Source organism: Gymnoscopelus microlampas, assembly GCF_963454915.1.
Source record: "Gymnoscopelus microlampas genome assembly, chromosome: 9".
Lineage (NCBI taxonomy): Eukaryota > Metazoa > Chordata > Actinopteri > Myctophiformes > Myctophidae > Gymnoscopelus > Gymnoscopelus microlampas.
The window spans coordinates 24,092,334-24,115,125 of NC_139946.1; the positions used below are offsets into that span (position 1 = coordinate 24,092,334).

At 42.8% G+C, this 22,792-nt stretch overlaps 1 protein-coding gene across 2 annotated transcripts in view; it reads left to right on the forward strand.

Annotated features, from left to right (window-relative positions):
- The first annotated feature begins 368 nt into the window (after positions 1-368).
- The window catches only part of rxrgb (retinoid X receptor, gamma b), a 49,781-nt gene continuing 27,357 nt past the window's right edge, over positions 369-22,792 (forward strand). The window contains exon 1 of one of the 2 annotated variants that reach the window (XM_084067055.1): positions 369-523. In XM_084067055.1, the coding sequence (XP_083923181.1) occupies positions 493-523 (31 nt within the window). In that variant the 5' untranslated portion in view covers positions 369-492. Of the gene's footprint in view, positions 524-10,719; positions 10,922-22,792 lie in introns of those variants that run through there. The other variant, XM_084067054.1, reaches the window with a different exon arrangement.

Below are 22,792 nucleotides of genomic sequence, written 5' to 3' on the forward strand. Positions count from 1 at the left end.
TTAACGATAGTTATTGTTGGCTTTTGGTGGCTGTCGGTCTGGCTTATCTCAACAAACAGTTTTTTTTTTATTATAATGACATTGCAATTACATTGTAATTATTACATTGTAATGGAATTACTGCCCACAGAACAGCATCACATATTTGAACAACATTTTCGCTACAAAATATTTGATGTGTTTGATATTCATGACCAAACTGTAATACTTCCCTTCTTCCCTGTGTCAGCCGTCTATGATTATTTACTACACGCCGTGTCAATCATATCAGCCGCGGTTGCCCTGACAACCAACACACCAGCCAATCACAGCGTGGCCGTACCTCGGGGCCATGGGATGCAGACCGCACGGAGACCTAGTGGAGAGAGTTGAGTCTCACCGCTTGGTAGGGAGTGGATAGAGTGGAATTCTCCGGGATGCTGCTGTATGTGACGGAGCAGGAGCGGCACTAAAACTGTCGGGAAAAACGGAGCAACAAACTGACACAACAGCATGGACAGCAATGATCCCTATTTACACCTCAGTAAGTAAACCTCCCCGAGTGGTTGATTGATTTCCAGCGCATTGACTAAACCTGTATATATGCAACGCTCTACAAAAAAAAAAATCATAACCCAAATCACACGAAACAACTTGGTGGTGGGGCGTATAATACGCCCCACCACCAAGTTGTTTCGTGTGATTTGGGTTATTATGACTGGATTGTTTTTTTAAAGAGCGTTGCATTCTGTTCCAAATCCATGGCGTCTTTTGCTTTCCTCCCCGAAGTATCATCAGCATGACAAGTATAAGTGTTGAAAGCGTCCGCTGACATATACATCGCCGATTGTACAGTCCTGTGTGGTGTGTGTCTGTCTGTGGTGGTCACGTTATGTTTTATTCTCAGTTAAACACACATGGCTTTGCAGTTGTGTGTCTATTCACACACACTCACACTGAGAGACCAATGCAACAGTCAGGTGATCTTGGCTGTGCGTTTCGGGCCACGGGGGTCAGAGGTTGGCACTTTAATTGCGCTTATGTAATTTATGGCGCTCGTCGCGCGTCTCTCGCTAAACTGTTTGAGACAGAAACACAATTTATTGTGTCTGGATGGAATGGGTCACTTGACCGAGAAGGGTACTAGCTATAGGCCTGTGATCCGGCCCAAAGAGTGGGGATTTTGTGTACCTTTTTTTTAACAAAGTTCTCGTGTGGAGATACTAGACACAGCATGTACGGGAACGGTGCTGTTCTGTGCTGTCAGTGTTGCCATATTTTGTGAGAGAAATAAGCAACCAGGTCTAGGAAAACAAGCCCAAAAGAAACAGCCTATTGGCCACTTGAGCTCTTAAAACCTGTATGCATCGGCTATTTCAAAAAGTCTTGCAATAAAATGTGGAATATTTGGAATATTCTTTTTGAAACATTCTAACACAAATTCTCCCTGCATGGCACAAAACATTTCCATGAAAATATTTGAGAACCACTGGTTTAAATAATAATTACAAAATGTGTAAGCAAGCCTAAATAAGCTAATACACTTCAGAAACAAGCCCCAAAATACCGCAACCACCAATATTTACAAGCAACTTTACAGAAAAAGAAGCCCAAAGTTGCTTATAGTAAGCCGACATGGCAACACTGTGTGCTGTCCCATAACCTGGTGGATGGCTTTGACGTTTTGCTGTGGACTGGCAATAAAAGCTCACATCTGTGACTCTGCACTTGAACCAGATTAGATTCGGTAATAGAGTAAGATTTATGTTTTTGTTTTTCCCCCCTAGATCTCTAGATCTTTCAATAAGTGAAGTAAATGGAACACATCGTAGGCCTACATAACATACCTTGACTTTGCAGTTATTACTTCAACAGGGGGTCCGGGACCCCTAAGGGGTCCTCAGAGTTAGGCTACTATAGGGGGGCCGCCAAAAGTTTGTGTGATATGATTGTATTTTTTACATGAACCACTTGAACCTTGTCATCCCTTTTCTGAGGACAACTTAAGCCAAAAATAGCAGATCTACAGCTTGTAGATCGGCTATTTTTGGCAAAGAGATATAGGTGTAGAGGGAAAAAAATAGCAATTAAAAAAAAAGTTGAATCCGAAACACAATTTTATACAATATAGAGGGGGTCCCTTCTTCATCTCTGTCTCAGCTAGCGGGTCCTTGGCCTGAAAAACGTTGAAGACCCCTGATCTACAGTATATACATGTATGGTGTATAGCCTACTGTGAAGAATAGACTCGCTTTGCCGGTTTTTGCAAACCCTTCAATCTGCTATTCTGTGTGCCGGGAAGTTGGAGCCCTGGGCTCTTTGAGCTCCAGCGAGTCACACACTACATGCATCATTTATCATGTGATGTTTTCTTCTCTCCTTGAATGATACATTCATTGCCAAACCACTGCACCACGAATATAGCATGAGATTATAAACCCCTCTGCAGTGTGTGTGTGTGTGTGTGTGTGTGTGTGTGTGTGTGTGTGTGTGTGTGTGTGTGTGTGTGTGTGTGTGTGTGTGTGTGTGTGTGTGTGTGGTGTGTGTGTGAGATGAATTCAGAAAGACAAGCAACCACTAAAAAGTGAACTAGATTAAAGGTGGTGTAAGTGATTGACTTTGGTTAAAACAAAACGTCTCTTTTATCATTTTATTTAATTAAAGCTCTATATTGTGATAGTAATCATTGTTATAGAGGGTTTGTTCAATAACGGGGGTCTCCACGCCTTTCCAGCTCTTTACTACACAGAAAATAAATGTTCATGTGGGTTGCCAATTTCAGCCAATCAGGAATGAGTACCCATTTATCAGCTTCAATTATAGTGTTAGAGTTAAAAATCTGTCTGCTCACTTATTTGCGTCATCTCTTCCAATTGCACTAGTTTATGCTGTATCCTGCATGATTTGTCTCTCCTGATTGGATACAATTGGTATCCCAACCTGAAAATAAGAGACAGGGAGACCCTGTTACTGAACAAATACACTATAGCAATGGCTGCTATCAGAATTTAGAGATATTGAACACTTATTTAACAACAACAACAAAAATCACTTACTGCACTTTTTTTTAAATGTTGAAGACACAATTGTGTCAAATGTAATGTTGTTATCACAGAAATGTCTGTACCAATTTGAGGGTTTTAAAATAATGATGAATGTGGGTCTCCAAGGGGAATGGGAGAGACATCTGGATAGGAGAGCATAGAGTGTGAGCACATGAGTTTGCATAAGAAGCCCCTTGGGCTACAGATTTCTCCTCTCTGCCTGCGTCTGTCCATGACAAAATATGCACATCATTAGGGCTCATTTAACCTAAGCCCTCTATTCTCAGTAAAATTGACCTGAGTTGCAACTGTACTTGGCACCGCTTTTTCCGGTCTATATGTCAAATCTCTTTGCCAGAAATAGCCGATCTACAAGCTCACAACGTTCTGCATTGCGACTTGTTGTGAGCTTGTAGATCTGCTGTTTTTGCCGAATGTTCCCCCCAGAATAGGGCTGCTGGGGTTAAGACTGCGTGTTTGTGTCACAAGAATGAACGCAAGACCGCAGATATATGAGCCTTGTATAACCTTGTATATATATATATATATATATATATATATATATATATATATATATATATATATATATATATATATATATATATATATATATATATATATATATGGCCGCGGACCCCCATCTGAAAATGTTTTGTGCCGGGGACCCCCAAAAGACATGATTTGTGTGAAAATAAAGCAAAATAATTGATTTGATTTAGATTTTTCAAATACATTCTAAAGTGGCAGATGTACAAGCTCGCAGTGCGGTACGAAGTGACGTGCGGTGAGCTTGTATATCTGCTGTTTTTGAATAGCCAATGTATAAAGTATGGATAATGGCATTAAAATGATTGTGATGCTGTATCAACACATTTTACTGGGGAACCCCCTCAAGGACCCCCTCAAGGAACCCCCTCAAGGACCCACTTTGTACTGCACCAACCCAGAAAAGACATAATATATGAAAATGTCATCTCAGGACGTCCGGGTGGCGCAGGGATAAAGTGCTGCCCACCACTGTTTTGGACACTGGGGTTCAATTTGTGCCGGGTTCGCGGGTGGGAAGCCAGCAGGGGAGGATGTTCTCTGTCGCTGCACTAGCAACTCCTACAGGTTAGTTGGGGCGTCTGTTCAGCAGGTAGCAGAGCTGAGAGGGATAGCGTGTTCCTTTGCGTGCGCTACGCCCTCTCTGTGAAACTCCCTCGCTGTCAGGTGAAAAGAAGCGGCTGGTGACTCCATGTGTATCGGAGGAGACATGTGGTTGTCTACACCCTCCCTTGAACAAACAGTAGGGGTTGGCAGTGACAGGGACTATACACACGGGGGGGGATTGGCATAATGACTGAAAAGGAGAAAATGAAAAAGATTGATCAAAAAAGAAAAGAAAATGTAATCTCAGCTGTAGACATTTGCCTTTGCTTTGACAAGAATGATTGTTGCAATTATGAGGATGCTAACGCTCAGAATGTGTGGCATCATGTGGTGCAGGGAGCCTGCAGCCAAGGCAAAGCAGTGTGAAGTCAGCAGCAGCATCCGGGCAAAAAAAGGACGCCTGGTGGTATCACGTGTGGATCGTTTCGCAGTCCACTCTCATAGATTCACTCTTTCCATTACTCATTCAGATTCTCCCAATGTTGTATGATTCTGCATGTTTTAATGCAGGCACATTCCGGGCTTTTAGCAGAATCAGCATTTTTTTTTTTTTGTTGTTGCAGGTTTTTTTTTATCAGAGTGGTGAACACCCACTTGGCTGCTCTTTAGTGAGGAGAGGGAAGTCACTTAGCTCGCAGATCTGCAAGGTACTTCCTATAAGACAAGCACAATGGTGTGTGAATGGAGAAAAAGAAAGGATGAGACAGGGGACGGGGGGTAGAGAAAGGTCATCGTGGTAGCACTGGTCTTAGATCAGGTCCAGTGCCTTAGTTGGGGCTGTGCCTCAAAGGCAATGTTAACAGCCCACGTTACTCTTCTCCACGATGACAATGGTCTGCAGTCTACAGTTTGCGAACTTTGCGTACACGTCTTCTTTGGAATGTTCATGTATTTATTTATTTATTATAATGGTTATACATATTATTTGTAATTATTTTTACTCACTGTAGAATTATTCATAATTAATAATATTCAAAATGACATAATTTAATACAGATTGTTGTGTTTTTCTTTTCATTCCACATGAAATCCGGTCCATGTGCAAATAAAGTAAAGTTAACCAATTGGGAAATTGGGAAATCTTTTGTGTTAAAATGCTCTCTTTAGACAAAGAGTGGAGAACGGAGTCCATTTCTACCATGGAGAACAGTCTTTCCTCACTTGAAAAACATGTTGACCCCATTAGTGATTAGCGAAAATAAATTACACAATATATTACACTAGAGTACACTGTACAGACGAGTGAGAAATTCTCTGTGGGCTGTCAACAGGAGGCATAAGCATAACGCACTGGACCAAAGCTACTCTGGTCTCATCACTTGCCAGGGTTCAGAGCCTCTTCTGCTTTGTGTTTGAGGAACTGTGCCATTACCCGATGAAGGCATTCTATTTTGCTGAAACATTTATATTTATAAAAGGTTATTTGTATTATCGAGGCTATATGAGCATATACAGCAATTTTGTTTTTAGTTCTGCTTTCCATAGTCAGCACTTCAACAATCCGGGAAGGGGCAACGTTTGCGTCTTTGAGTAACTGTGTCCCAATTTCGTGTGTGCACACTCACAGTCTCTCTCACACACACACACACACACACACACACACACACACACACACACACACACACACACACACACACACACACACACACACACACACACACACACACACACACACACACACGGACAGGGACACACCCTCTCACAGTCGCAGCCAAACTCTAGTTTCTAATATGGTCTTCCTATGTATTACATAGACTGGTGGAAAATAAAATGTGACCACAAGATCATGTGACTAAAGGAATGTGGAGGGGGGACCATTTGGCTATGCATACTATGAAACCCAGCCAGTATTAAGCCTGCTCTCCAACTGGCTCTCCCTGTATAGAACATTCCCCACCCACCCTTGTAAAGTTAAGTAAACCACACAGGTAGAGAGGTGGGGCACTCTGGTATTTGCTCAAGGATTCTATAGTGTGAGCATTGCCTCTGCATTGGCAAGTAGATTAGCACACAATGCACACACAATAGGTTTATTATTGGGCACATCTGTGGGAGTGTGTGTATCTGTTGATGTGTTTGGTGGATACTTAGTGTGTGTGGATATAGTTTTGTTGAAGCTTGTCTGTGTTTTTGTATGTATACTCGTGTAGGCATGTTTATGTGTAACCATGCATTCTATACAGAAATAAGGGAAAGAGTGGGCGTAAGAAGGCCATTCTGCAGGCTAATTGTCAGTAATTAGTCATTAGCGAATAAGGTCAAAGTTTGATTGAATTCCTGCTTTAATCAAGCAGAGAACCTTCCAAGGCCCGACTGTAGCTATGTTTGTGCTTGAGATGCATATATCCCTAGCTTTGCTTATTAAGCAATAACAACATGCTACACATGAGTGCATCACTCAAGTATGATTTTCCATTTACTAAGCACGCATTGCTGCCCATTCCACTGAAATTACATACATACATGAAATCCCAGTCTTTCCTCTATAATAAGTCAGCAATGACAAGTCGCCACAGAAAGAAAGAACACCATAACCAGCGCTGGACCTTTTTTTTCTGTCACAAAATGATGGGCCAGTGTTTGGTAATTGAGCTTTTTGCAATATATTCCAGTGAGAACAGTTTTAGTGTTGCAACTTGAACCAGGACCAAAAGTGCAGTGAGAGCAACTCCTATGAGGAACTAAACTAAACCCACCACAGCTACCACTGCTACGACATATCATAGGGAAAGACAATATTCTTTACCCTTAAAACTTTCATGCCATTTCCATGCTCTTAACTTAGACAAGTTTAGTTAATACAGTACATACATTGCAATTTAAAGAGATAACACCCCTAGAGTGTGCACTGGTTTGATAAAAAAGAAAACTGGCTGGTTAGTATAACCAGCAAACTCATTAATGTGATTAATAGATATGCAAGTGATGAAAGAAGATATGTGGCTAAACAGAGGAGCAAGCGTGATCATCCCAAGTAGCGTCTAGCATTCTGGTTTCAGGGCTACAGTATCTAACCACAAACTGTGCCCCACAGGAGCACAAATGGTAGCAACAGGAATCAGCCAAGTTCATTGGGTCTCATTAAATCTCCTATCCATCGACAAGAACATGTTGTAAGCCTCGCTTGGCTATTTTGAGAGCTGAGTGCCATAATCAGTGCACTAGTTCTATAACACAGACAAACAAGTGCGAGTACCCACTCACAGATACATGCAGGTTAATGCAATCTAGCCTCACAGAAAAGAGAAGAAAAAACATGTTTTCTTCTGCGGTTTTCTTTCATTTCTGTTATTTTCAGGCTTTCTCCTCTCACTGAATGTTCTAGTCCTTGAAAATGTCCAACAGACATAAGATGTCACATGTTTCAGTCTTCCTTCCTGTCAATGTCATTGGCCACACTGCCAAAAATCACATTCATTGTCCAGTACATAACCGCTAGCAAAACAACGAGGAGATAGAGGGAGGGGGGCAAAACAATTAGAGGAACAATATTTACTGGGTCATGTGCTGATTTATCACTGTGTTACATTCTGGCCTTTAAAAAAACAAAACATATTTGCAGCTTGTTTAAATGCATTTGAATGTAAAATTAGTTATCACTAATCTGCATGGTAGAGTATGTTAATACAATAACTATCACATCTGCAATGGTTGGAAATGGTCTCCTTAAAGGACACCTAATGGTTGACAAATAGTACTGCCTGTAGCTCATAAGCGCAACATCTCTCCCGGCCAAGTGAGTACTGCCTCTTCGATGAGTCCGGGGGACCCAGGTTTGAATCCTGGGTGTAACATAAAAGTTAGCTATTGTGTCACTTAATATAACACCGTTACAGCTCCATCCCTCAGCGAAACCAAACAAAGTAGATACCTGTTGATATAAGGATTACAAACTGTGGACTGGATCATTGCAGACATGAACCTTTAAAGATAAGACAGTGAACATGTGGTTTTACTCATATCCCTGTGCTACATTATGTAAGCTCAATCTACTTGTGCATGCATGTACAGTACCTCATGTACTATCTATAATGTCTAATTATGGATACCACCAGGGTTAATTTGGTGGGTTTTATGTGGGCCATGATACACTTTTATATAACACGGCATAAATTCAGGAAGGTCTTTATTATTTTAGATGCTCTCCGAGGGATTTGTTGAGCCTGAATGATTGACGAGGTCCTCTTAAATTAAATTTATATTCCATTGCGTGAGGGTGTCCTGTTGCAAAAAATGCACTCTTTTTCGCAAAAAATACACTCTTTTTGGTAATTTATACTTCGTACTACGAAATATAAATTAGGCTTTATCCTTCCCAGTCTTTCTCCTCCGCTTGTGTTGCGCTCCTGTGGGCTCTTGCCAGGTTACTGTCAGTGGAGAGATCTGGTTTCAGATGGCTATCCTTCAAGCTCCACAAGTGCTGTATAGACATATGATATAGTCCCTTGCAGGTGCACAGCACAAGAAACCGTGTCTAGTCATATATGTAAAGTAACATGCTACCCGCCTACAAGTGAAAGCGCACCTAGTTTTAAAGCAACATTTCACAGTAATCAGATTCAGAATCTGAACAGAGTTAACTAAATGGCCATTTTGATCATGTGTGTAGATTGCATTTCCTTTCGCTTTTTAAGCAAGCTAGGGCGGGCATAGCTGAATGGGTAGAGATGCCGCCTGGGAAAAAGAAGGTCCCAGGTTAGATTTCTATTCTGCTTGATGCTTAACCCCTAACTGCCCCCCCCCCCCAAGCGCTCAATGTGACCACCTGAGCAGCCATCAGCTGGGTGAAGCTGAAACTGAATTTCCCCCGTGGGATTAATAAGGTCTTCTCTACATTATCATTATTATTAAGTGGTCAACACAGATACCATGATATAAGCTCTCATAGCCGAGAACAAATTCTACTTCATTCACCACTACACCAAGTGCTCTGTTACTAGATCTTACTTTTCTTTGGATGTTCTTAGCTTCTTTAATGAAGTGTTTTTCAAACCTTTTGTGCCCAAGGCACACCTTTATTCATATCCATGCAACAACATCGCCTTAACACGTGTCATCACTATCATCACCCTGTAAATGTTTATTTTTATTTACCAATGCCAAACATTGTTGTGTTTATATCCTTGACGTTCCTCTGATAAACATAGTATGTGTTTTTCTTTTGTGACGTCTCAATAAATCAAATTTAAAATTGTTTTATATTTGTTTGCAGAAATTGCTCTGTATTGGGAAATGAGTGTGCTGAAAGTACTGATATAGTCAATAAGAAAATGTGTAACCTTTTGTTTGGTTATATTATATGCTATAATAATGTGTGGTTGTCAGAAAATGCCACGTCACTCATGTGTGCCTCAGCACACCGTTAGTATCATGAAGACCTTGACCGATAATGTAAAACTATTAATAAAGGTCAGCTTAGTATAAATGTACCCCAGGGTCGGTGTTGTGCTTTATTTAGTTTGCTTGATGGTTTGTCATGTATTGTTCCCCCATTGCCTTTAGAGTGTATTTTTGGACTCTTTGGCTCTGGATTTTACTTTGCTACGGTACGTGTTTGCTTAACCATCCCAGGGCATTGAAATAGACAGTTCCTCACTTCCTGGAATGCTAGGCTTTTAAACACACACAAACACACACACACACACACACACACACACACACACACACACACACACACACACACACACACACACACACACACACACACACACACACACACACACACACACACACACACACACACACACACACACACACGCACGCACACACACACAGAAAACACACAAATGCATAAACACACTGACAATGTGTTGCACTGTTTTAGCTTTAAGGCACAAAGTGACATAATGCATATGTAGGCAGTGTTCAGCGTATCAGTTAAGCACTAATAAGCATGTATGCAGGGCATACCCAATTACTTTCTTTCATATCAGGGAATTGCAGATAGGTAGAATAGAGAGGAAATTTAAAAAAAATGTTGCCTCTGGCTAGTCCATGCCTCTCCTTTTATCTTGTAAAAAAGCCTATCACATACTCCATAGTCCACAGTAAAATCCCTGTCTCTCCCAGACCCCTTCGTGTTGTCTTCCTCTTCTCATGCTCTGCAGCCGTGAACCCTTTTAAGAGAGTAACTGGACACTACTGATCTTACTGTATTCTTAAGTGTCATCCCAACCCACCCACCCACCCACCCACGTCTCCCCTCCAGTCCATACTGCCAGCCCCCCCCCCCTCCATGACAAACACCCGGGTCTGCCACCACAACAGGTGTCTCTGTGCAGATAGTTTTACCAACACCCAGCGTGAAAGAAAGAGGGGGGGGGGGGGGGGGGGGAGCGGGTGGACAGGAGAGGTGCTGATCTGTGCGGCTGCCGGGCAGCAAGTGGTTCCTGTGGGATTGATTGCCGGAGGAGGATAATCTGGGTAATCCCATAAACGAGGCAGGCGTGGGCGTGGCGTGGCTCCACCTCTTCCCCTCCAGTACCCCGCCCCCTTCCAGCTCGCTCTGTCCATGTTATGTCCTGCATGTCTGTCTGGTCGCTGGCTCACAGGGTGGACGTCCAGGGGTCTCCGCATGGTGCGCAATTTCACTTTGTCACCAGGCCAAGGCAAGACTCCCGTCTCCCAGTTGCGAGTAGTTGGCAGCCTCCCCGGTCCCCCACCTGCACCCAGAGGCATGTGGCATGCCACAGCTTCGCCTGTGTCTGAAGGAAGCCCTGAGAGGGAGTCGGGTTATTATGGCCACTGTGAGTAGTCAGGGTTTGTCTTGAGTGCGTGTGTTGTCTTTCCGTTTCTCCGTGTGTCTGTTTGTGTCTCTGCTCCCCAGAGAACTGACACAAATCAGGGATTGGATTCAGTCTGAAGGCAGCTGAAGCTGATTGTACTATAGGAGGATGTGACTGTCTGTTCCTCCATTGCAACCGCTGCTGTGATTTTGTGGTATGGAGAAACCCAATGCTTGCTCATATTATGACAGAAAAGGTACATTTGGTGCATTTCTTTAAAGCCTCTGAAGCCACGTAAAACCCTCTCAAGTGGTTATTTTTATTTCTGTCCTTAGGAGGGGGAAAAATCCCTAGGGCCACAGCGAGTTTTTCTCTAACTCTACTGGTGTATCTCTTTGATATATTTTATTCAAGAATGTAAATAGGCACTAAGGCACTTAGCAAACCCCTTAAGCTCTGAAATAGCTATACCCTGAAAATCTTAAGCAGTTCGTTCAAATGCAGGAAAATAGTTCATGAGCTGCAATACATTTGTACTTGCTGCAGTGACGTCTACTGCAGGCTTGCTACTGGCATCTCTGTCAAAACATGCGGTTGAGTCACTGACAGCAACTGACAGGGGTCAGGTGGTCAGTAAGGTGAGGCAGTTCATCAGGAGAGCTTTCCACTTTTCATCCGTCTCATCTCCTCTCCTCCATATCTCCTGATCTGTCTCTCAACACCTCTCCCTTCCCATTATCCTCTGCTCTCCCCATTCTCTCCTCTGACTCTGTTTGTGTCTGCTGTCTGTCACTCTGCAGCCTCCCATCAAACCCCTGCCTCCATTTAATTGTTTATCCTTCCTGTTTTTGAAGAGGTGTGGGAGGTGTTGGTGTGCACACTAACACACACAAACTGTAGACAGCCATTGCCTAGCCTCACTGAGTGTGTGCAATGTGCATATGTTGCGCGAGTGTGTGAGTGTGCGTGTGCATGTGCATGCATGCGCATTTGCGTATCTGCGTGGGGAATAGAATTATTTTCTCTACTGTCCTTGAGCAAAGTAAGTGACATCCCTGTTCAAAGCAAGAGATAATTGCTCACTGCTGAAAATCAGTAAAAGAAAAACAACGTTCAGTGCGTTCTGGAGACCTGGTTTGAACTGACTGCGGAGGATGGAGATGATGACATCAGAAAATCTCCCAGGAAACGTCTAAATCTAGCCCTCGTACCACTGCCTTTAGGCTAATCCATGTACTATGAGATGATCTGCATGTTCTGTACATTTCTTTTCACTCAGGGATATCTCGAGTTAAATTAACTGTCAGGATTGTGCTGTGCATGTGGGCCGGTGTCCTGCTAGGATGTGGTCAGAGTCTCAGGTCAGGTCAGGCTAGTCAAAGTCTCTGGCTTACCCAATGGATTAGTGTGTTCCCGATGTGTTTTGTGTCTGGTGTGTGTGTGTGTGTGTGTGTGTGTGTGTGTGTGTGTGTGTGTGTGTGTGTGTGTGTGTGTGTGTGTGTGTGTGTGTGTGTGTGTGTGTGTGTGTGTGTGTGTGTGTGTGTGTGTGTGTGTGTGTGTGTGTGTGTGTGTGTGTGTGTGTGTGTGTGTGTGTGTGTGGGGGGTGTCTGGTGTGTGTGTGTGTGTGTGTGTGTGTGTGTGTGTGTGTGTGTGTGTGTGTGTGTGTGCGCGCGCCAAAATGTACATGGCCATTGGATTGATTGGGGGGTGGGGGGGTGGGGGGCTGCTTCCTGGGCAGCAACGGAGGAGCAGGAATGCATCGTCACCTCTCCGCCCCCTTGCATCCCCCCTGGCCTGTTGTACCCAGAATGGCGACAGACAACTTCTAGGAACTTAGAGAGGGGTTTAGCCTAAAAAGATCACGCGTTTGAGCCTTGGTTTGTTTTAGAAATACCCCCGCCCCCCCCCCACTGTTTGTTTGTGTTTCCAGAACCGCTTGGTCAGTCTGTTCTATCTGTTCAGTGTGATTGGAATCGCTTGGTCGGGTCTGTCCAGATCTGCTGCTGTTGATGTTTGAGCTTAAAACATTATCTGTCTCCCTCTCTTCTAAAAAAAACAAGGAAAAAAACACATCCATTATCTCCTGTCTGTCGCCCTCCTCCGCCTGCTCATCTATCATCTGCTCTTTACAATGAGACAAATCTCCTGCTCATGCGCGCCGCGCGTGTTGGGATGTGAGGAAATGACAATTCTGCCCTACATATGGGAATATGTCATCACGGCTTCCTCTTCATGTTTAGGAAACCACTGCTTGCGAAACAGACTTATAGATAGAAGAGACATTGAGAAAGAAAGAGAGAGAGAGAGAGAGAGACAGACAGACGGACGGAGAAGCAGAGCAAGAGGGTAAGAGAGAGAGAAAGGTCAGAGAGAAAAGGGAGAACAAGGGGCAAGAGAGAGAGAGGTTGTAAAATGCTGAACTTCTCTTCAGGGTAAGTCTGTGGGTTTATTGCAGGGCAGAGTGTAGGGTCAGTGAGGTTCACTTGCTTTGAACCTTGTGGGAAGTTTGTATGCGACGGTCACGGCCGGGAGAAACACCTTCCCTTTTACTGCCATTTGTTTTTGCACAAGGGGAAGGACACCGCACAAATGCTCCGTCTATGGCATGCGGCAATCTGTTTCCACTGATTAGTCTTAACTAGCATGGCGGAGGGACAATTCTATCCTTATTCGTTCCGGCTCTCTCTCTTCAGAAGACAAAATAGGAACAGCAGCTCTGAAAGTGTCCCAGAATGGTTTGTTGTGGATGTGTCTGACAGCGGAAAACATCCCTGCTTTTCTTTCTTTGTATATATTTTTTTCCTCTGAAATATCCTTCTTTGTTTTTGTTTTATCTCTTCAATCATGGCTGAGATATACAGGACAGAGGACACAAGGGGCTTTTCTCAATTTATGATCTAATGTTCTCAGCCAACAGAAGAGATTAGGAGTGTGTGATCATGTGAGCTTTGCAGAGGGAAGCTGTCATGGAGGGAGTGTGACTGTACCCCCCCCCCCCCCCTTCCGTCCCTCCCCCCCTCGTCGCTCAAACCCTCTGTCCTTCCCCTGCTCCTCTAGTGCGCCACCCCCCCCCCCCCCTCCTCCCCCCCCCCCCACACACACACACACACACTCCCCCCGGCCTCCCACCTTCTTGACAGCTGGCCTGCCGAGTTGCAGATACTTACCCGGTGATAAGAGGATTTACTGACACAATTGATCAGACATCAACCTCATTTAGCAAATAAATTAGTGTTTTGTAGGCTAGTGAGTGAGTTTGTGTGCGTGGAGATAATTTATGTATTTTTTCTTGTACTTCTTTTCCCCCCCCCCGTGCTTTTAAATGTGGGTTGGCAAGAGTGTGTTTTGCACGCATTTATATGTGTGAGAGTATAGAGTGCTTGTGTCCGCGGAGGGCTTACAGCCAGTGAGTTGGTCTGGCAGTGAAGAGATTTCTTAATTACATGTCCACTGTATCTAATGAGCTCCACAGGCTGTCTCTGTGATTGCTTTAGGGTGCATTATGCTCTCTGTCACTCTGTCCCAGTGCTGCCAGCAACGCACACACACACACACACACACACACACACACACACACACACACACACACACACACACACACACACACACACACAGTCACTCGATCACAATCATACTCACATGTATGCAGATCATGCATGCATACATGCAAAAACACGCACAGGAACACACATGCACACATGAACCACACACATGCACACACAAAACGCACATGGGCTGATCAATTCACATGCTAGGGATTTGTTTACATCTCGGTAGGTAATCAGATAGATATTGAGGTTGGCTGGAGTCATTGTGTAGCAATCTGCCGCTAATACCACGCCCATCCCCATGCCCACTCCCCACCACACACACGCCCGCACCGCACACACTTCTAGTCTGCTCTCCAGACAGGATATATTATTAGTTAGTGCATGAGCTTATTGAATTACCATGCGGCGGAGCCCTCCATCCAGGCACTGCCCTGTAATTAACAATCAGGGATTTAACCACTTTAACCCTGGCGTCCCAATTCTGGGTATGTCATTATAGGTGAGACATTTTACAAAAAGCTTTTTGAAAAAGGACAAAGTTTTGTGGTTAAAATGGTTAAGTGGTTAATTGGCTAAAGAGACTCTGGTTTGATGTTTATTCCTCTTCTTTTCAACCCGGTGGCTGTCATATAAAATCAAAAGGAAACTGTGGCTCCAAACTTGTAGTTTGACTGCCAATGACGAGATTTCTCGTCATATTTTGCGAGAATGAGTATGAGTTTTTGTGTTTTCAGTGGTTTTCCACTAGATAGCGCTGTTCGCTAACCTGGGAGTCACCATATGACTCCCAGAGAAGCAAAGCAGCAGCAAATCACATGATCGCAAAAAAAACTGCTCATTCACTTCCTTGTTATTCGATTTTTAAGTCAAAGAGTTAAGTCAGTGGTGGAGTGTGCCATCCGGTCAGTGGAGGCTGATTGGATGGTGCGCTTTCGACAACACGGCTGTGTGCAGCTTACCCGGTTTGGCTCTGGATGGAGACTTCTGTTGAATGTCTAACCCCCCTCTCTGTTTTCTGCTTCCTGTCTCTCTACACTTTCATAAAGAGATAAAAAATAAAGAGAGAAAAACATATATATACATTTTAAAAACATTTGATGATTTTTGCATGGCTGATGCAAGGCTGCGGTTTTGGTCCGCCATGTTCAAAAAGTTTGGCCTGCATTCTTTGTGTCATAATGTGTCTGCTTTGCAAAGCATGATTTCACAACCTTCAGTCAAATTCATCATGTTCCATTCCCTTTGTGCACTGTGTCTGCAAACATTACATAACATTATGCTGTACTGTAGCCATACTGAATGCCACACGACTTGAACACAGAGAGCTTGTAGAGTGACTACATATGTAGTGTGATATACTGATATTCTCTATATTAATGAATGACTGAATAAGGTGCCCAGCTCACATGGGCCTAAAAGACACCACTGTACCAATAATTCCATTCAAAACTAAAACATATGGGTGCCAGTTAGTGCACAGACCATATACTCCTTGTATGCGGACCTAGGTTTGAATCTGACTCTTGTCATAACGTTGTCTCTTCTCTCTTGGTCCTTGGTTTCCTGTCTCCCTACACGTATCCGAATTAAAGCATAAAATGGCACATATAAATCTTAAAACAATATGTACAGTATATGATATAGCATAAGACTAGAATAACACACTATGGCCAGTTGGCCACAGAGAATACTCAATTGGCAGGACGGCATTATTTTCAGATAACTGCATGGCTGCGGTGTCATTCTAAATGAATATGCATATTACAAATGTTATCGTATTAATGGTTATTTAAGCTACAGGCTATCAATAAGAACAACATGGATTTCAATATAAATGTAAACCCTTTGGGGGAACACAAAATGTATGAGTTGATATTCTGGTAAAAGACATGACTGTCGTCAGCTGACTGATTGTGTTGTACTCATTTCTAGGTCGTTACTATGGCTCCCAGTTGCATGGAGTGGTAATGTGATGGTTATTCCAAGGCCGATGAAGATAAGGACCACACAATCTTTCTCCGCTTTGTGTCAGGGGCTAATTAGCCTCTGCATTGTGCCTTATTTGTTGATAAGTTAACTGCTCATACTGTAGTTGATTATCCGTTATATACATTATACTGTACTTACAACTCATTCATACATCATTGGACCATACACTTTAAGGAACCCCATCAGCTGAATGGGTAGAGAGACAGCCTGGGAAGCAGAAGGTCGCTGGTTCGATTCCCGGCCCTTGCAATGTGTCGAGGTGTCCCTGAGCAAGACACGTAACCCTTAAATGCACCCCCCCACGCTCACTTGAGAAGCACTCAGCTGGGTGAATCTGAAAACGGAATTTCCCTCGTGGGATGAAATCGGTCAAATGATTTATTGGGGGGTGACCATAGCTGAATAGAGTCTGAGAAGCAGAAGGTCCCAGGTTTGAGCCCCGGCAATGTGTCGAGGCGTCCCTGAGCAAGACACTTAACTGTTACCCCCCTGAGCCGCTTGGGCAGCAATCAGCTGGATGAAGCTGAAAACTTAATTTCCCCATGGCAATCAAATAAGTCTAATTATTATTAACACATTTTCACTCTCAAGTCATCACACACTGACGCATGGTCAGGACCGTCTCAAACGCTTAAGGTGGTTAACCAAGTGTCAGTGATGATTTCGCAATGAGAATGTGTTGCATTGGAAGGCACTTCTTAAAAGTGGAGTTAAATGGAACATATAAAAACATTTATTGAATACTTTATTAGTCACAAAATGTAAACAGCACGGAGTGCAACATTTCGGCTAAAAGGATAGCACAGATAAGTCCTGGGTAAATGAACTATATATATACGTTATATACTGCATGTTGAAGCATGCTGTCTGCATTCAGTGGCCATATATAACAACTCAGAATATGTAGATGTCATTTTATGAAAGAAAAAATTAAAATAAATACAATAGCATATCGTCGCTGTCGGGCAGAAATCAAACTCCATTTTTCAGCTTTTTATATTTTTTTATATTTAAAGTCTGCTTATTATTGTAGGCCTATATAAGCAGTGTCATGAAGCATCAGGGCATTAATTCCCACGTTGTGATGCATTGTGAGCTTGGAGATCCATTGTCAGCTGTTCTTATCTATGATGGACAAAACCTCTTAACTCCACTTGAGCTGGATTGGGTGGTGATTATATAATGACACATGCAAGTATGTGACAATATATACAATCACAATACCAACTTTGATGAGGCAGTATTGCTTTGTTTTAAATATATAATGTTTTCTTAATTTCCTGAAAACAATATATTTAGTTGTTTCATTTCCTGAAAAATGAACATTTTGGATCTGTTTTTTGCCCAACAGCAGAGATATATTATATATACGTATACTACTGTGCACGGTTTGTGTGTCTGTACTGTGGAAGAAGTCATGCAGTTGCCTATATGTCTCTCCAATGTTGTGAACACAAACTACTGTACATTTCTGCTACTGTTGAGCAATAATAGGCAATTGCAGTCGTTCTTTATTCATTGTAATGCTGCTACTGTCATTTTATGGCATTATTTCAATCACTTAAAAATATTGCTGAAACATTGCCCCTATCTGGCAATGTTTCCTGATACGATCCTCCTTTGAACTTGGTTCTAGAGTTTGGCAACAGGTGACCTTTGAGATGCAATGTTAGGGGTCAAAGGTGCCCTGAGCCTCTCTATCAGTTTGTTTTCTCTCAGAGATTGTTGCCGAGCTGTTTAGTACACAGTGAAATCATCACTGTTCATTTAACTCTTTAGAGTTACAAATTGACACGTTAACAGTGAGGATTTTTTGCTGTGTAGTTACTGTAATGGCAGCTCTCTCAGACAGGATGACACAAGATTTATAGTTGTGAGATGTTTGATTATTTTTTTTTTATTATTATTGCTTTTTTATCTCTCTGTCAAGGTCCTCTGTCTTGCTTAAGAGGGTTTTATTTTGTGTCTTCATTCCCGACTGTCTCTTGTTTGTGAAACATGGGTGTTGACAGACCGTCAGTCACTCGCATTCCAGGGCCTTCTTTGTATAGACCCATTTACATAGAATGGCAGTAGAACAGACCCTGAGGGGTGGGTCATTCAAGGATAGCGCCCTTGAGCCTCTACGGGCCGATTTAAGCTTCCTCCGCTGAACATGTTGGCTTCCTGCCACACACGCACACGCGCGCGCGCGCACACACACACACACACACACACACACACACACACACACACACACACACACACACACACACACACACACACACACACACACACACACACACACACACACACACACACACACCTCCACACAAGCATGCACACCTCGCCGGCCATTCACTTTCAGGAATCCCATCAGCTGACTTGTGTCCATGTGCTACTACACTCCCCACTGGATTCCACTAGATCAGAACACTGTACTGTATATACTACTGTAAAGGCAGCAGTAACCCTGCAAATAAAAAAAACTCACAGTACGGTACAGTATAATGCAATACAATACAATACCAACCCACTGTCAGACAGCACAGAATGTTGACATTGCTGTACACCGCAAAATCATCAGTGTTATTCTAAATCCCAAGAGTTAAAAAAATCCATTGGATAATTTTGGATAATTGTTTTAACCCATTAAGACCTGGAACTGTGTCATTTTTAGATTTGAGCTAAAAAGCATTATTTTACACTTTGGGCTATTCAAAAATAGCAGATATACAAGCTCATAGCGCGGCACCGAGTGCCGCGCTATGAGCTTGTAGATCTGCTATTTTTTTTTTATCGTGAAAATGTGTGCAAATCTTTGAATATATATATTTTTAAAGCGAACATTTTTAACTCAAATCTTTGCTTCTGGGGGTCCCTGGAACAACATATTTTGATGGGGGTCCGCGGCCAAATACATATAATTTTGGGGGTCCTTGACATGAAAAAGATTGAGCACCACTGATATAGAAAAATGCGTTTTTCAGAATACTGTTGAGATTTAGGAGACTTGTAGAATCGGCTTCAGGTCTCAATGGGTTAAATTAACACTGGGGATTTACTTTTGTGAATATACCATATATATATATATATATGGATACATTTTTTATTACTGCAGTTTATTGGAGCACATTTTTGTGCAGGGCGCTGCACACAAAATATGCACTTCAGAATAATCCTTCATAACGTACTCTCAGCTGGCCGGCAATAAATCTAAATATAGGCTACTCACAGGTCACATAATTTTCGGTGGTGAGTGCGTCTGCGGTTAGAGCCAGCTTTGGAACAGTTGATTAAGCCTTTGAAGAGATCTTGTACAGTCTCCTCCCTGGAGCTTTTCAATTCAAGCGTTAAGATTTTACGGAATGTGACAGTCGCTATGTATTCCATATACATCTTTTTGGTTAACGAACGTCCTGGTTTCACCTGCATGTGCTGACGTGACCCTCTCACACTGAGGCTAGTAATAATGGACAGATGTTGCGAAGTCTCTGTAGGCATCTGCATTTTGAAATGTGTGTGCATTGTTTGGTGTTGATGCGTGGGAGGACAACTTGGAGTTGCACAGCTTGCATTTGACCTTGTTTTCGTACATTTTTCATAACAGTTCTGCACAGAACCTCTGATACTGTACATGCCAATCTCTCCATCTTGCTTTGTATCAACCCCTCCTGTGAAAGTGTCCGTGGCATGTGAGAGACAGAGAGAGAGAGAGAGAGACAGAGAGACAGACACATACTAAAAGAGAGAGAGAGCACACTTGCAGAACAGAAATGTGTCTGATTTGCAGTGATAGTTATAACTAGAAAAAGTGCTTAGCTCCTTTCTTCTTGAAAGCCCCCCCCCCCCATACCCCACCACACCAACCAAACAGTTCCTACACAAAAGCCCCCATATCCCCATAGATGTGATATTGTTTGGTTTAGGAGCTGTGAGACTGTAAACTAATTGAGAATATATAATTATGCATAAATACAAGAAAAAAAACATTAAGAACGAGGAAATTACCAAGCATCTTTTCCTGTATAATGTTGTGTAATTATTTTTTTATATTGGTGCATATCGGACAAGATATACACCGATACCAATATATCTGTATATCCTTTATTCATTTATTCAATGACATTAATAACATAACCAGTTGCAGCTCAGGATGTAGAGCAGCCGGCCGGCCGGCCGCTTGGGAAACGGAAGGTTCCTGGTTCAATCCCCGGCTCCCCCTGAGTTAGTTTCGAAGTGTCCTTGAGCAAGACACTGAACCCCAGCCTGCTCCCGATGAGCAGGTTGGTGCCTTGCATGGTTTCCTCTGCCGTCGGCGTGTGAATGTGAGTGTGTATGGGTGAATGTAATGCACATTTGGAAAAAGGCGCTGCTATATAAATGCACCATTTGCATTAAAAATGGTGCTTTAACCCATTAAGACCTGAGGCTGATTCTACAAATGTCTTCTAAATCCTAACAGTTTTCTGAAACACTTATGTTGGTATAATATCAGTGGTTCTCAAACTTCTTCATGCCAAGGATCCCCAAAATTGTAATATATTTGACCCCCATCTCAAAATATTTTGTTCCAGGGACCCCCCAGAAGCAAAGATTTGAGTTACAAATGTTCGCTTGATTTGCACACATTTTCATGATTTTTCAAAAATAGCAGCACTACAAGCTCATTGCGTGGTGCTCACTGCCGCGCTATGAGTTTGTGTACAGTATCTGCTATTTTTGAATAGCCAAAGTATAAAATAATGGTTAAAGTGGTTAAAATCTAAAATGACAGTTGCTTTCCCGGTCTTAATGGGTTAAGTTTGATTTCTACTTTGTCGTACAACACATGTCGAATATAGCTGATCTCCATCGTACTGCGGAGCATGAATTAAGCATTAATACTGTGGTTGTCAGTTGTTTTTTTTTCTTGGGACATCAGCAGGGTTTATGGACTCTTGATCTCCAGCTCCAGAGAGAATGTTGACACATTGTTGGCTCGAGGGACTACAGGCCTATTACTATACAATATGTCCTACTCAGCACCTCTAGAATAGAATGGGTCTTTTCCTCGCCCTCAGGCATGGCTTGCGTGTGTGTGCGTGTGTGCGTGTGTGCGTGTGTGTGTGTGTTGTGTGTTGTGTGTTGTGTGTTGTGTGTGTGTTGTGTGTGTAAAGATAGGCGGTGGCGCACAGTCATTTGCAGTACATCCAGTCCTCAGTTGTAACATAAGACTGTACACCACATAAATGATCACTCCAGGAGGTTGAGTGCATGCTTCCAACTATAGCAGTTTTAAAACCGACATGAGTGGACATTATGTAGTGCTTGTAGTACTGCTTTCTGATATTGTAGTGCCGTTTGGTTATTACTAGGTATGCACAATATTGACATTTTGGCCAATAACAGGTTATTTCTATGGTCAGGGGTGTGATTTGGGGTTCCATGGGATTGCAATTGTTCTCCCCTAGCTTTCGCATTTAACCTCAATTTCAGTTCTTTTATGCATATATTTTCTTTACCTCAGAAGATTTTTTTGCAGATTAATCCGATTTTAGATTGGCACTGAGTGCATCTCAGTTCATGCCCGTCCATCTACAGTACATGTGACATCGATCTGACACAGATGTTCGTTACTTACTATTGTAGGTATGCCATAGGCTAACATTTTCAAAAACTTCAATCTACAAGCTCACAACAGGTCGTGGTGCAACGCTTGAGTTTGTAGATTGGCTATTTTCGTTATTTTTGAATTAGGGGTTACTTCTTTCTGCCACTCTTTTTGGGCGGTGTAGCCGCCCCTATAAGTGGGGTTGGGACACCTCATTAGTACACCCTTCGCTGTACTGTGATTGGCTCATACATTAGTACACCCCTAGCTGTACTGTGATTGGCTGACTCTATTGGCTGACTCTATTCAGCGCTGTGATTGGCTAGCGAGACACATGATGAAATTAATAACCTATAAATAGGACAATGCACTTAAAAAAAAGCTTTAAGTGAGCTTCCATCACTGTGATGACCACTGTGATGACCACACCGCCCACTTCACACTGGGTGTGATTTTTTTTCTTTAATAACGCCTCTGACTGATATTGACCGATATTGATGCTGATACTGCCATACTAGTTTCCACCAGTAAGTTGATGCAGTATGTGGCCAATTCTGGTACTGCATGCAAGCTTGGGCCCACACCATAGACTGTATAAATGAGATGGACAAACCCCCTCCGCTGCTTTCTACAGACCGAAAATGAAGCCGATTGTTGCAAGACTGTAGGTCCGCCATCTTTCAATACGCGTCAGAATGAGACCAGACCATTATTGGTTGGGTAGCTTGTCAATCAAGAGCGGGGGGCGGGGAATGAATGCTATTGGTTGTGTAGCTTGTC